This window comes from Mustelus asterias, unplaced genomic scaffold, assembly GCF_964213995.1.
Source record: "Mustelus asterias unplaced genomic scaffold, sMusAst1.hap1.1 HAP1_SCAFFOLD_955, whole genome shotgun sequence".
NCBI classification, from domain to species: Eukaryota; Metazoa; Chordata; class Chondrichthyes; order Carcharhiniformes; family Triakidae; genus Mustelus; species Mustelus asterias.
In genome coordinates, this window is record NW_027590901.1 from 105,205 (window position 1) to 119,429 (window position 14,225).

The 14,225-nt window shown below is 43.1% G+C and overlaps 1 protein-coding gene across 3 annotated transcripts; it reads left to right on the forward strand.

Moving 5' to 3' along the window:
* The first annotated feature begins 2,097 nt into the window (after positions 1 to 2,097).
* Positions 2,098 to 11,287, forward strand: LOC144487657 (interferon-inducible GTPase 5-like). Of its 3 annotated transcripts, none has more exons than XM_078205736.1 (3): positions 2,098 to 2,355; positions 7,681 to 7,843; positions 8,522 to 11,287. In XM_078205736.1, exons 2-3 carry the CDS (start codon positions 7,824 to 7,826, stop codon positions 9,750 to 9,752), a joined length of 1,251 nt encoding a protein of 416 aa, XP_078061862.1. In that variant the 5' UTR covers positions 2,098 to 2,355; positions 7,681 to 7,823; the 3' UTR covers positions 9,753 to 11,287. The 3 variants fall into 3 exon arrangements, with proteins under 3 accessions (XP_078061862.1, XP_078061861.1, XP_078061863.1); XM_078205735.1 differs by having other exon boundaries at positions 2,098 to 2,300; XM_078205737.1 differs by having other exon boundaries at positions 2,098 to 2,300; positions 7,684 to 7,843.
* The last annotated feature ends 2,938 nt before the right edge of the window (positions 11,288 to 14,225 follow it).

The following is a 14,225-nucleotide window of genomic DNA, read 5'->3' on the forward strand; positions in this document are numbered from 1 at the left end:
TTTACTGTCCGCATAGAAATTTACTTCAGGCGCATTGCTTGTTCATTCAAAAATTACATCAAAATAAATAATAACAAAAAGAAAAATGATCCAAAACAGAGATCAAACTTGAATTAAAATGTATTGAAAAATTATTCCAATGCATTAAAATAATGAGTCAGTGAGTCCCATTATGATTATATCCATTTAGCAACCGGCTGTAAAATGTTCTTAAAGAGAATGGCACAGTTAGTTGAGGAACTGATTTGTCCTGCTTCTGAGAGATTGTAGCCTCTTTCCTGAACACATCCAACAGTAAAACTGAGACAGGGGGAGATTCTCATTGTTCATGATGTTCTTTACTTTTGTCAAAATTCTTGGAGAGCAGTAGATATTGTCAGGAAAGAAATACTCTTCCTGCCTGGTTCAATAATCTCTGTACCCTTAAAGAGCCTACTTTTCCAAGAAAACGTTGCCAGGAGACATACCCAAAAAACATACACACTCAACTCCAGCCATATAGATTTTTGTGATTATTGCATCCACTGGAATGCGATTCTATTCTGAGGTAATATAATCATGTCCTGGCCACCACATCTGGAGAACAGCTGCAGCATGGCTACACGATGGCACAATGGTTAGCACTGCTGCCTCACAGCACCAGGGACCTGGGTTCGATTCCCGGCTTGAGTCACTGTCTGTGTGGAGTTTGAACATTCTCCCCGTGCCTGTGTGGGTTTCCTCCGGGTGCTTTGGTTTCCTCCCACATTCCAAAGATATGCAGGTTAGGTTGATTGGCCATGTTAAATTGCCACTTAGTGTCAGGGGGACTAGCAGGGTAAATACGTGGGGTAATGGGGAAAGCGGCTGGGTAGGATTGTGGTCGGTGCAGACTCGATGGGCTGAATGGCCTCCTTCTGCACAGTAAGAATTCTATGAAACTCCATGAATTCCAAGGTGCAGAAGGAACTAAGTGCTCTTGTTGCATGAGACACAAAATGTTCATATGCAGGTGCAGCATGTAATCAACAATGTTATCCTACATTATGAGAGGAATTATACATAAAAATAAGAATGTTATGCTTCAGTTATATAGGGCATTGGTGAGACCACTGCTGAAATCTTGCTGCCTTTCACGCCGGTGGGATGTTACACTCCCATCGATGGCGCACCCCCGCCATGGGTTTCCCGGTGATGAGGGTGTGTTCAATGGGAAACCCCGTTCACAATGGCGGGACCATAAGATCCCGCCGCCAGTGAGTGGCACAATGCTTCCTACCGCCGCAAAACAAGCCATGAAAGGGGAGGAAAATTCTGCCCAATATCTCAAATATGTGCAATTTGGTCTCCTTATTTAAGGATGTAAATGCATTGGAGGATGTTTATTAGATTGATGTCTGGAATGAATGGGATGCCGTATGAGGATAGGTTGGACAGACTGGACTTGTTTCCACTGGAGACCAGAAGTGTGAGGGGTGACTTGGGGGTTGAAGTATATAAGATACTGAACAGTCTTGACAATTAGATGGTGAAATGATGCGTCCTCTTGTGGGTAAGTCCAGAATGGGGGGAGATTGTTTTAAAATTAGGGGTCGCCCTTTTAGGACAGAGATTAGGAGAATTTGTTTTTCTCAGAGTGTTGTGCGACTTTGAAGGATTGGAGATGGAGTCATTGAATATTATTAAGGGACAGGAGTGCTCATGTGTAGCCCTTTGAACAGCAACGTGTCATATGAAACTGTAATGTTCTGGGTTGTGTTTAGTGGAGAATATTAGCTGGAAATTATTTATATATTGTCAGCTTGAGTGATAGCCAGATGCTATTCAGTGTTTGGAATCCAGCAAAGTAAAACCTGAAGAGATGAAGGAAATGAATGGAGGATATTTTTTAAGCAGAACACAATCTTTTTGGGGGGTTGGAAATGTTTGAACCCATCTATCTGTTCCACCTAGCGAGAGCAACTATCTGAAATTCAGACTCAGAGCATCCAGTTTTCCAACTATTGAGTGAGTGAGTGAGCACCTTTTGTGATTCATACTTACAATCTGGAAAATGGAAAAGCAAATTCTCCCTAGTAACAAGTGATCTTCTAGGGTTTTGATTGTCATTGGATAGTGTTCAGGAATCTACCCAATGACTTGTTGAAAAGCTGTTAATTTATCTATTCATTGTGACTGTATTCCCAGCGCGAATGCAACACGGAAGCACTCACTTTGGACTGAGATGTTCACAGCGGGACAACTTCACTGATCAACACTCTCCTCTCGCCAGGGAGCCACAATCAAGACATTGAAACACAGCGCGGTGGTCAAAATTCAGGGTGAATTATATTCAACAGGCTTGAAGAGAATTCCAGCACAACTTTAAAGATTGTAGTCGCGCGTGTTTCACTCTATCAGGTTTCCCTTTCCTTGCAAGCTCTGGCTGTGTTCAAAATTCAAAAGTTGCTGAAAAGCAAGTTTTATATTCAGGATTCAGGACGGCAAGCCAAAATGAAACTTACAAACAGTGCAGGAAATGACGAGCCGTGTGTTTATCAGGTTGGGGAGTGGAGACGATACAGAAACAGGATGTAGAGATAGATAAAGCTCAATCTAAATGTTGTTAGTGAATAGAGGAGCTCAGCAACTCTCTCCATTTTCGGTGGTTGCGATGTGGGCAGATCAGCTCATGTTTTGTTACTCTGCAGAGCTGATGAAAAGTTTGGAAGAAGGAAGTACTTTGTTCGATATTATTGCATGGATGTTTAAGACTTTGTGGAGATGCCGGCGTTGGACTCGGGTAAACACAGTAAGAAGTTTGACAACACCAGGTTAAAGTCCAACAGGTTTATTTGGTAGCAAAAGTAACAAGCTTTCGGAGCCTGAAGCCCCCTCCTCAGGTGAGTGGGAATTCTGTTCACAAACAGGGCATATCAAGACACAAACTCAATTTTCAGAATAATGGTTGGAATGTGAATACTTACAACTAATCGAGTCTTTAAGATACAAACAATGTGAGTGGAGGGAGCATCAAGACAGGGTAAAGAGATGTGTATTGTCTTGAGACTTGTCTTATCTTGAGTGTATTGAGACAATACACATCTCTTTCGCCTATCTTGATGCTCTCTCCACTCACATTGTTTGTATCTTAAAGACTTGATAAGCTGTAAGTATTCGCATTCCAACCATTATTCTGTAAATTGAGTTTGTGTCTTGATATGCCCTGTTTGTGAACAGAATTCCCACTCACCTGAGGAAGGGGCTTCAGGCTCCGAAAGCTTCTGGCTTTTGCTACCAAATAAACCTGTTGGACTTTAACCTGGTGTTGTTAAACTTCTTACTGTGTTTAACACTTTGCCAGCTTTTTAAAAGAACACATTTGTTTTCAGCGGTTTTAAAATGGCCACTGACTTGCTTTCATGGATAACAAAGTTACTGAATAACAGACCCTCTGCTGCCTCTGGCCACACAGTCAAAAGGGCCACAGCAAATCACTGATACTGCCCATTCTTCCCAGGTCTCATCCAACTGTCCTTTTATTACGATTACAAACAATATACTTTATTCATAAAATATCTGAAAGTGACGTTAGAAAACATTTCAAATTGTCATAGCAAGAAAGTGCAATGATACTCAGAATTTTCTCCAGAGATCAAGATGCACACTTGAGGTGCTTCAATTCAGTAATGAGAACATAACAAACATTTCAATATTTTTGTTACCATAAGACCATAAGAAATAGGAGCAGGAGGAGGCAGTTAGGCCCCTCGAGCCTGCTCTGCCATATAATAGGATCATGGCTAATCCAACATTCCTCATGTCCACTTTCCTGCCTTTTCCCCATAAAACTCTATCTGTCTCAGCCTTAAATACACACAATGGGCAGGATTTTCTGGCCTCACTCACCCTGAAACTGAAAAATCCCACCCATGGTCAACAGACCTTTCCATGGCCTGCCCCTCACCCGCTCTGATTCCCGTGGTGGGTAGGATGGTAAAATTCACCCTAAGGACTCTGCCCCCCACAACTCTCTGTGGCAAGGAGTTCCAAAGACTCACAACCCCCTGAGAGAAGAAATTCCTCCTCAACTCAGTCTCAAATTGTCATCCCTTTATTCTGAGACTGGGTTTTCTGCTCCTCGTCTCTTCCACGAGGGGAAACATCCCTTCAGCATTTACCCTGTCAAGCCCCTTAAGAATCCAGTGTGTTTCAATGAGATTATCTCTCATTCTTCTAAATTCCAGTGAGTAGAATCCAAACTTGTGTAACCTTTGCTCATAAGACAATCCCTCCATACCAGGGATCATCCTAGCGAACCTTCTCTGAACTACCTCCAATGAAATATATTTCATTAAATAAAGAAACCAAAACTGCACATTGTACTCCAGGCGTGGTCTCATCAGTACCTTGTAGAGTTGCAGCAAGACTTCCCAAATCTTATAGTCCAATCCCCTTGAAATAAGGGCCAACATTCCATTAGCCTCAAAACAGAAAATGCTGGAAAATCTCAGCAGGTCTGACAGCATCTGTGGAGGGAGAATAGAGCTAATGTTTTGAGTCAGGATGACCCAGCTCTGACGAAGGGTTATCCTGACTCAAAATGTTGGTTCTATTCTCTCTTCACAGATGCTGTCAGACCTGCTGAGATTTTCCAGCATTTTCTGCTTTTGTTTTGGATTCCAGCATCTGCAGTATTTTGCCTTCCTGATGACCTGCTGTTCGTGTGTGCTGGCTTTCTGTGTTTCCTGCACCAATACCCCCAGGTTCCTTTGTGATGCAGCTTTGCACAGCTTTTCTCCATTTAAATAATATTCTGTTTTCTTCTTCCTTCCAAAATGAACAACTTCACATTTTCACACACTCTACTCAATGGACCGAATGGCCTCTTTCTGCACTGTAGGGATTCTATGGATTCTAAACATGGAGCAGAAAAGATTGAACAGGTTGTGGCTGTTTTCTAACAGTGAAGGTTGAGGAGGTGACCTCGGTTTCTTAGAACTTATCACAAGTAATAGGAGTAGACCATTCGGCCCCTTAAACCTGCTCTGTCATTCAATATCATGGCTGGTCTTTGACTTCAACTCATTTTTCTGTCCTATCTTTTGACTCCCCAAACATTCCAAAAGTCTATCAATCTCTATTACCCCAAACAATGTCCTCCTGATCTTTCCCTCACTATTTCCAGTGAATATCAATATTGAGTTTTATCCAACTCAAGAAGCAGGCCAAAGCTATCTGAACTAGCAAGAGAATTCTGAGAGGTGAAAGATCCAGAATTGTTACTGTCAGACAATGAGGGCATATTTTTCATCCCAGTTAGAATCATTCTGTCAAAATCCATAAAGTACCTTAGCTAGTTGTTTAATCTGTTGTTTTAAGCAGATAGGCTCCCACTTCAGTGACACAATCTGAATATTATTGTGTTCAAGTGAAAACCTCATAATACTCAACACCATCTCTAACCTAATGTTACCATCAAGGTGGAGTGGAACACAGCTCATATTGAAGCCATTCTTCATTTCATTAGGATCAAGAGTTGACATTTCTTCTGTTTCAGAGGGCGGTGGAAAATACTGGGAGGAAGTGGCGTCGTGGTGTTATTGCTAGTCTAGTAATCCAGAGATCCAGTGTAATGTTCTGGGGACCTGGGTTCAAATCCCACTAGGGCAGATGGTAAAATTTGACTTCAATAAAAATCTGGAATTAAAAGTCTGATGATGACCATCATTGTCATATTGTCATAAAAACCCATCTGATTCACTAATGCCCTTTAGGGTAGGAAATCTGTCATCCTTAACTGGTCTGACCTACCTGTGACTCCAGACCTCATGACTCCTACGTGCCCTTAGAAAGGGACAACAAATACTGACCCAGCCAGTGAGGTCCAAAGCCACATCCCATGAACAAAAAAACATAAAGCCTCGTCCCTTTTATCAACCTGCAAATTATACATTCAGTCGTTTGACTGCTCATTTGCGTCCCAACCCTGTTTAAAGTTGCCCCTACTTTCCCTTTAATAATGCCCCAACTTTATCCCTCCCTTCCTCGAACCTATTTCCTCAACTTATCTACTTTGCTATTTCAGTTACAAACACAGAGAATACCAATGCTGGAAGTACTGGCAGAACACAGATAAAGATTCAGTATAATACAGTACAAATTGACACAGAAATATAAAGTATAAATATGAGAAATTGCATACATTAAATTGAGTAAGTGTAGTAATTGAAACTTCCCTCCATCACAATTCTCAGGTGCACAAATCTCACTCCACTCGGGTGGAGTCTATCAGGTCCTGGAGCATTGTCTGTCTTTTGTACCATTATTTTTCTATTACCATTTTTAAAAATTTCCATGAAGCCATAAAGTTCTTCCCTTGATTTTTAAAAAATTTTCCCTTTTAATTTTCATCCTATTTCTGGTACTTGATTCTCTCTTGTGAAGACGAATGAGTATTTAGCAAATTAGCTAAATTAGGAGTACAATATAAATGGAAAGACTCTTCGTACTGTAGAGGATCAGAAGGATCTTGGGGTCCGGGTCCATAGGACTCTAAAATCGGCCCCGCAGGTGGAGGAGGTGGTTAAGAAGGCGTACGGTGTGTTGGCCTTTATCAATCGAGGGATTGAGTTTAGGAGTCCGGGGCTAATGATGCAGCTATATAAGACCCTTGTCAGACCCCACTTGGAGTACTGTGCTCAGTTCTGGTCGCCTCACGATAGGAAGGATGTGGAAAAGATTGAAAGGGTGCAGAGGAGATTTACAAGGATGTTGCCTGGATTGAGTGGCATGCCTTATGAGGATAGGCTGAGGGAGCTCGGACTTTTCTCCTTGGAGAGACGAAGGATGAGAGGAGACCTAATAGAGGTGTATAAGATGTTGAGAGGCATAGATCGGGTGGACTCTCAGAGGCTTTTTCCCAGGGTGGAAATGTCTGCTACAAGAGGACACAGGTTCAAGGTGCTGGGGGGTAGGTATAGGGGAGATGTTAGGGGTAAGTTTTTCACACAGAGGGTGGTGGGCGAGTGGAATCGGCTGCCGTCAGTGGTGGTGGAGGCGAACTCAATAGGGTCTTTTAAGAGACTCCTGGATGAGTACATGGAGCTTAATAGGATGGAGGGTTATAGGTAGGTCGAGAAGGTAGGGATGTGTTCGGCACAACTTGTGGGCCGAAGGGCCTGTTTGTGCTGTAGTTTTTCTATGTTTCTCTATTAGCCAGTTCCTGATTTCAATTGTAATTTGATTAATGGGCAATGAATGTAGCAAATCCATGAAGATCATGGGGGATGAAGCATGAGATGCCATTTTCATGAGACTAATAGTGTATATCAGGAACAACTTGTGACAATTTGCAATGGAATAGCTACCCCGCCACAGGATACTGGCCAATTTGCACATTAATTATGGTGACTATTATTCAGGCAAACATTTGTACAGCAAAATCTGCCCCCACATTTTCCATTTCCACTCAGTTTACCCTCTCTGTGATCCACTTCCAGTGCTACTTCCCTGAACTATTGAGGGGGAAATACAAGAGTTTTCACATCCTATTCCTTCCCTCACACTCTGAATTAGTGAAGGTGGGAAAAGCTCCATTAGGAATTTTGGAGTTTACTCTTGTTCACAGCCTGATTAAAGATGATTCCTCACACCAGTCTTATCCTTTATCTGATGGTAAATAAAGTGCTGCCACTCACACTCTCTACTTTCATCTCAAAGGAGAAAACCCAACACAACCAACGGTAAAGAAATGACATCGGGGGAGGAGCCACAAGCCTCTGCCCTCTCGCCCTTTTTGTGGAGGAAGCTCTGGAATCAGTGAACACTCACACAGGGAAAGCAGCGAGAGAAAGAGAAGCAGGATGGGAGGAGCCAGCTCCAGGTTGGTCAAGAAACTCTTCATATTGTGTCTCTTTAGTTCCTTTAGTTACATCACAACTTGTCATTGCAAAGCATTGCCATTGCTCAATGTCAGCACTTTAATGAGAATGTCGTGAGCAATTCTACAGGTCATGTACCTCTCCTCTTCTTCAGCCCTTCAGCAGAGGAGGTGAAGCCTCAAGAACCAGGGCCCTTAGTTTGGACTTCAACCAACCCTCATTGCACAAGTCCTATCAATGCATCTGAGCCTCACAAACAGTAAGGGAGAGACACCATTGGGGAGGCCTCAGTCAGACTGAGGGCAGGCTGAGGTGATTCACAGAGTGGTGAAGAGGAATTTGGGCTGAGAGATGAGTCTGTAGTTGCTGCTGTCTGGAGAAACAGGAGATGATTGCCCCCAGCTGGGGCACCTCAGGATCAAAATTGAAAGGGTCCATAATTTATAAGGGGCAACGTTACTTTCACGCAAAGACAACTTAACTGTTCATTCATCCAATAGCTCACTCTGGGATTTTGCTGATCATAAATTAGCTGTCTTAAAAAGCTACGTGACAATTGTGCTTGTTTTTCAAAAGGATTTAATGAGATGTGTAAGGAGGCTCTGAAGATGTGACAATGTGTTGTAAATAGGAGTTATTTTCAATTGGTGCAAATCATGTAAAAAAATGTTTCCTTTCAGAGGTCAAAGTGCTGAAGCTTCAAACACTTTATTGTGCAGTGAGGATGAACTCAAGAATCCGAAATCTGATTATGAATCGGGTGGGGTGGAAAAGGTAACACCGCTGATACAGAAAAAAATTATTGACCTGGACAGCACAGAGCTGAACATCGCAGTGACAGGAAAAGCAGGCGCAGGGAAATCCAGCTTCATCAATGCGATGAGAGGACTCCGAAGCAGTGACGAGGACGGTGCTGAGGTTGATATCAAAGAAATCACACTGGAGCCAACTGAATACAAGCATCCCTGTTTGCCAAATGTTATTTTATGGGATCTGCCAGGAATGGGAACAACGAAATTCCCAGCGAATAAATACCTAAATGAAATGAAATTTAAAAAATACGATTTCTTCATCATTATCTCAGAGTGTCGATTCACAGAAAATGATGTAAAACTCGCTCGAGAGATTAAACGGCTGGGGAAGAATTTCTACTTTGTTCGATCTAAAATTGATCATGACCTTGAATCAATGAAAAAGGAAAGGAGGGAATTTAATGAAAAGGAAGAACTGGAAAAGATCAGGAGTTACTGTGTCAGGAAATTGCAAGAGACAGGGATCCCATCACCCCGTGTTTTCCTGATTTCAAACTTTGACCTGCATCTGTATGATTTTAAACTGTTAAATGAAGTTCTTGAAGATGATCTTCCCAGGATAAAGAGAAGTGTGTACATACTGGCCCTTCCCAACCTAACCTTGGAAATTGTGGAGAAGAAGAAGAAAGAGCTGAAGAAGCGAGTTTGGATGTTGGCATCACTTTCTGGAATATTGGGAGCAGTGCCAGTTCCTGGAGTCTCCCTTGGTTGTGATATTGGGATCCTGATTGGAGGAATAATACATTTCCGTAAATGTCTGGGTCTGGATGATGCCTCCCTTCAAAGACTGGCCAATAAGGCAGGGAAACCTGTGGAAGAACTGAAAGCTGTGTTGAAAACTCCCCTGGTGGGTGAAATAACTCCAGATATAATAAACAGATTAGCATGGGGATCCGCTGCTGTCGTCATATCTGGTCTTGAGCTTGCACTTGACATCATCCCAGTTGTAGGATCCATCTTTGGAGCAGGATCATCATTTCTTATGACCTACAAGTTGCTGTGTGGAGCACTGGATGATCTCACAGAGAATGCACGGAGAGTGGTGAAAGCTGCATTTGGGACGGGTGAAAATGATCCAGAGCAAACATCAATTCAATGAATCAGTGCTGTAGCTGATATATTAAAGGGGTCTAACACTGGACATTGCAAACTCTTCTTCCATATTCCCTTTTACTGACCCATTTTAACAAATTATTTCCATGCTACAGTGTTCAGTGAAAGATTTTGTCTGGGTGCAATCTAAGGAGAGAAACCAAAAGCTGTGGGGACAAATTTTCCCGTTCCACCTGCCACAGGAATCGTAGCGGGTAAGGGGTGGACCATGGAAAGGTCCGTTGACCGCGGGTGGGATTTTCTGGTTTTGGGGCAAGCGCGGCCGGAAAATCCCGCCCGTAAATTTTAAAGGAATCCACCCAACATCAGAAACTCACTACATCCATACAATTCCCTTCATTAAACACAATAACCAGGAAATTTGCCCTGTTCCAAGAATTATAGAATCAGACAGCACAGGAGTGGCCATTCAGCCCATTGTGCCTGTGTTAGAAATGCCTGTGTTCTTCATTGATAGTGATGGATTCAGTCCCAATGTCCAGCCCCTTCTCTGCAATGTTCCTGATTGATTCATAACAGCATCATTACTGAATTGGATGATCCTGGGTCTAGAGTGGAGTCAAAAGCACTGGGATTATATATTTTGTTCACCTTTTGATAATTTATTTGGTCATTTTTTTCCAGCCTCGTTTATTGCCAAATTCTGTACCCAACAGTGATGAGGTTAACAATGCAGTCTTTCTTCCGGCACACACTGAACACAATATAGAGATTATTAAGAGGAAGCCAATTTTCCAATGTTATGAAACCATTATCCACTTTCACTGAACATCTCTCTCAGTCCTGGTTTTAGAACCATTGCTGCAGCAAACAGTGTCTGTCTGAAAAGGGATAAATTCTCGACAAGTCCAATGATCTTGTTCTGTCCGAGAAGCAGCAGATTCCGAGAATGGGACAGTAAAGAAGAGGGGCCAGCATCAGACTGTAGTCAGCAGTGAGAACACAGATTCCCTGTCATAGAGACACCACCCAGCATATAGAATCATCCTTACCATCCCTCACACAGACAATCCCTCACGCACAACATCCCTCACACTGACCGTCCTTCATGCAGACTGTCCATCATCCTAACCTGGTGAAGAGCTGAGAACCATGAACAGGAAAACCTCTGGGAATGGGAATGAGAGGAAATATGTTAATTATGAACATTCCTTTTATGAAGTATTTTGAGTATTGCTGAGGAAAGCAATGATTTTCACTAAAAACGACAGATGTTGGAAATCTGAAAAACAGAAATGTTGAATGAACTCAGCAGGCCTGGCAGCATCTGTGGAGAGGGAAACACAGTTAACATTTTGAGTCCAATATCACTCTTCATTGCTTCCAGCATACCCGAGAAATGGGTTTGCTGGTCAGGCAAAAATTCCAGTCAATGGGAGGTCCTTTTACCAATGGAAGACAGCACAATACTTGTAACATGAATGAATATGTGAGTGCTCCTAAAGTAAAGAACATTATTCTTTTACTTCAAACCTTCAACTGTACATTCAAACAAAAATTAAAATATAAAATAATGTAATATACATGTATGGGAGAACTTTCTAATTTCTTCCGGTTGGTAAAGTGACAACTAGTATTAGGGGAACATCAGCAATTCTGGTTAGTAGAGAATTCGGCTTGGTAAAATGCCGGATAAACACAAAATTTACTGTACTCTTTGCCACCAAACAAAATTGGTGCTTGATCCTCAGTGACTGATTGCAGAGGAGCAGATCTTCGAGATGGTGGATTGGGATTCATGAGCTGGGTGGGGGGGCGGATGGTGTGGTGGGGGGGGGGGGGGGGGGAGGGGGGGGGTTGTACCACAGTAATAATCAATAACCTCCAGCCAATGCTGAACAACATTACATATTCACTTCAACTCCATTGAGGAACAATGCCCTATGAGGCTCTGATTCGTCATAAACTCTTTGATTGAGGTTTGTGTCTCTATCATCCAAAGCAGCCGCTACCTTTCAGACATGCAATGATGCCATCACTGACACCCATCATTATGTGGACAACACATTGATCAAGAGAGTGAGTGAAACTCACTGTCAGAATGATGGCCGACACAATAGTTCCAGCTGGCTGGAAAGAGGAAGAGGAAAGTGATCTGAAATAGCAGCAGAAGAGCAGTTACTGCAGGAGGAGAAGTGTGGGAGTGTGTTACACCAACTCACTGGAACCTCATATGCTGCAATGTCACCGATATCAACAATGGATTGATGTTACTGATGTGAAATATTGTCTTCTTAATCTCTATTGCAGTTGTCTTGGTTCAACTGAATTTCATTGACATTGATCCATTTGTCTCATTTCTTGTTCATTGATGAGAATGGCCAGAATTCCCTGATCTCGTTCGCCCCTCCCCCACAGCCAACGAGAACGGAGAATTTGGTGCTCAGCCAAAACTCCATTCACTGCAGCGGGCCTGGAGAATCACAGCCGTGGATAAGGTCAGAAAATTCCAGCCAATAACTCTAGAAATTGTTTGACATTAATCAAAGACATTCTGCTGTATTAATTGCGAACTTATGCTTATCGGTAATTTTCAGGACTGATGGTAATCTAATCAAGTGAAAGTAATGAACAATTTAATTGTAACATTCTAAATGTGGACATGATTTGTTTTTGCTCAGGTGAACTGTATTGTAAGCCACTGCTTTAGAAAACAGGTGTGTGGAAAATTCTGTATTAAATGAGATTCCACAATATTAATGTTGACAATACTGTACTAACTCAGGCAGGTAATAGCCACACACCATGTACTGATGCAATAAATGCTGAACATTTCATCTTGAGGATTGTACTGGATATTGTTTTTCACTAGCTGCATTGAAGCAAGATTAGAAAACCATAAAGACATAGAATCCCCACAGTGCAGAAGGAGGACTTTTGGCCCATTGAGTCTGCATCGACTCTGCGAAAGATTATCCCACACTTTGCGCATTTACCATGGCTAATCCACCTAAATTACACCTCTTTGAACACTAAGGAGCAATTTAGCATGACCAACCCACCTGACCCGCACATCTTTGGACTGTGGGAGGAAACCGGAACACCCAAATGAAACCCACGCAAACACGGGGAGAACGTGCAAACTCCACACCCAAGGCCGGAATTGATCCCGGGTCCCTGGCGGTGTGAGGCAGCAGTGCTAACCACTGTGTCACCGGACCATGGAAAATGCTGGACGAATTGAACATGAAGGTTTATGAGAAGGTGACTTGGACATGTTTGTTTGAGGAAAGTGTGTAACTTCAAGCTCTGGACTGGGAATGTACTTGTGGTGGGGGAAGGGGCTGTAAAATGGAATTGGATGACGTTAAGTTTGGTCATTGATGTCACATCTGAACACCAATCTGTGTGCAATGGACAGCAAGTTAGATATTAACTTTGTTCACCATTCGAGAAGGTCCAATGAAAAACCAAATAAGGTTCTTCAAAATTTAATTGCAAGTATTTTATGCACAATGGCTAATAATCCTGCTGTTAGTATCTCACCTCCTGATTCCCCAAAACCTGTCCACCATCTACAAGGCACATATGTGATGGAATACTCTCCACTTGCCTGGCTGAGTGCAGCTCAAGTAACAGTCAGGAAGCTCAACACCATCTGGGATAAAGCAGCCCTGTTTGATTGCTTCCCCTTCCACTTGGAAGGCCGCAAGATATAAATGCCAGGGAGGCTCTCATAATGAGAGCTTCTCCTGAATTCCAGCACATCAGCAACCGAGTGAACCAAAGCTCCACATTCCGCACTCACTGCAGCCAATCACTTTTTCTGGAAACTCCATCAGATCCTGTCACATACGGGATTGGGGCGGGGTGGGGGAGGAAGGGGGGGTTCTGCAGAGCCCCGGGCGCTTTCTCTTTTGTCACAGCTCTAGAACTTCACCATCAGCCTGGGGATCAGCATTGGTCAAGTCTCCCACAATCCTCTGAGGGTCAGAGGGCAGACTGCTGCTCTGACATTCGTACAGTGCTTAAACTGGGTGATGACCCTAATTCTGTAACTCGCCTCATACCCTCTGAGATGACAGTATTTGAGCTGGTGGAGATTGTAGAGTAAGAGTGGGATGGTGCACCCTCTGAGAACCGCCCTCCATCTCTTCCTCCTCCTCAGAGTTGGGATATGACCCCGGAGATTATAGCTGCCTGTCGCTGCGCTGACCATTCCGATGTGAGTCCACAGAGCCTGCAGCTTAGGCACCTGTTTGTTACTGTCACTTGTAATTTCCAATTGATCCCCACTTGGTTCATTATTGGAGGGACTCATCTTCCTCCGTGGGGTGCTCCAGCCTCACCATCGGTGATGGAGCGGTCTCCCTGGTAGCCAGCCAACTGCAGCATCTCTTCCTCCATGGTTATTAGAATGACAATCAGGGGGCAGTGCCACCGATCTGTACCCTCTCCCTGACATTCTGGGCCCTCTTCTGTGGAAATGCATGAGAATGGGTTCATTATTCAGACTATA

Coding starts and splice junctions, on each gene's coding strand:
- LOC144487657 (XM_078205736.1), top strand. CDS start 7,824: ATGGGAGGAGCCAGCTCCAG. Junction 7,844..8,521: donor ATGGGAGGAGCCAGCTCCAG/GTTGGTCAAGAA, acceptor GTTTCCTTTCAG/AGGTCAAAGTGCTGAAGCTT.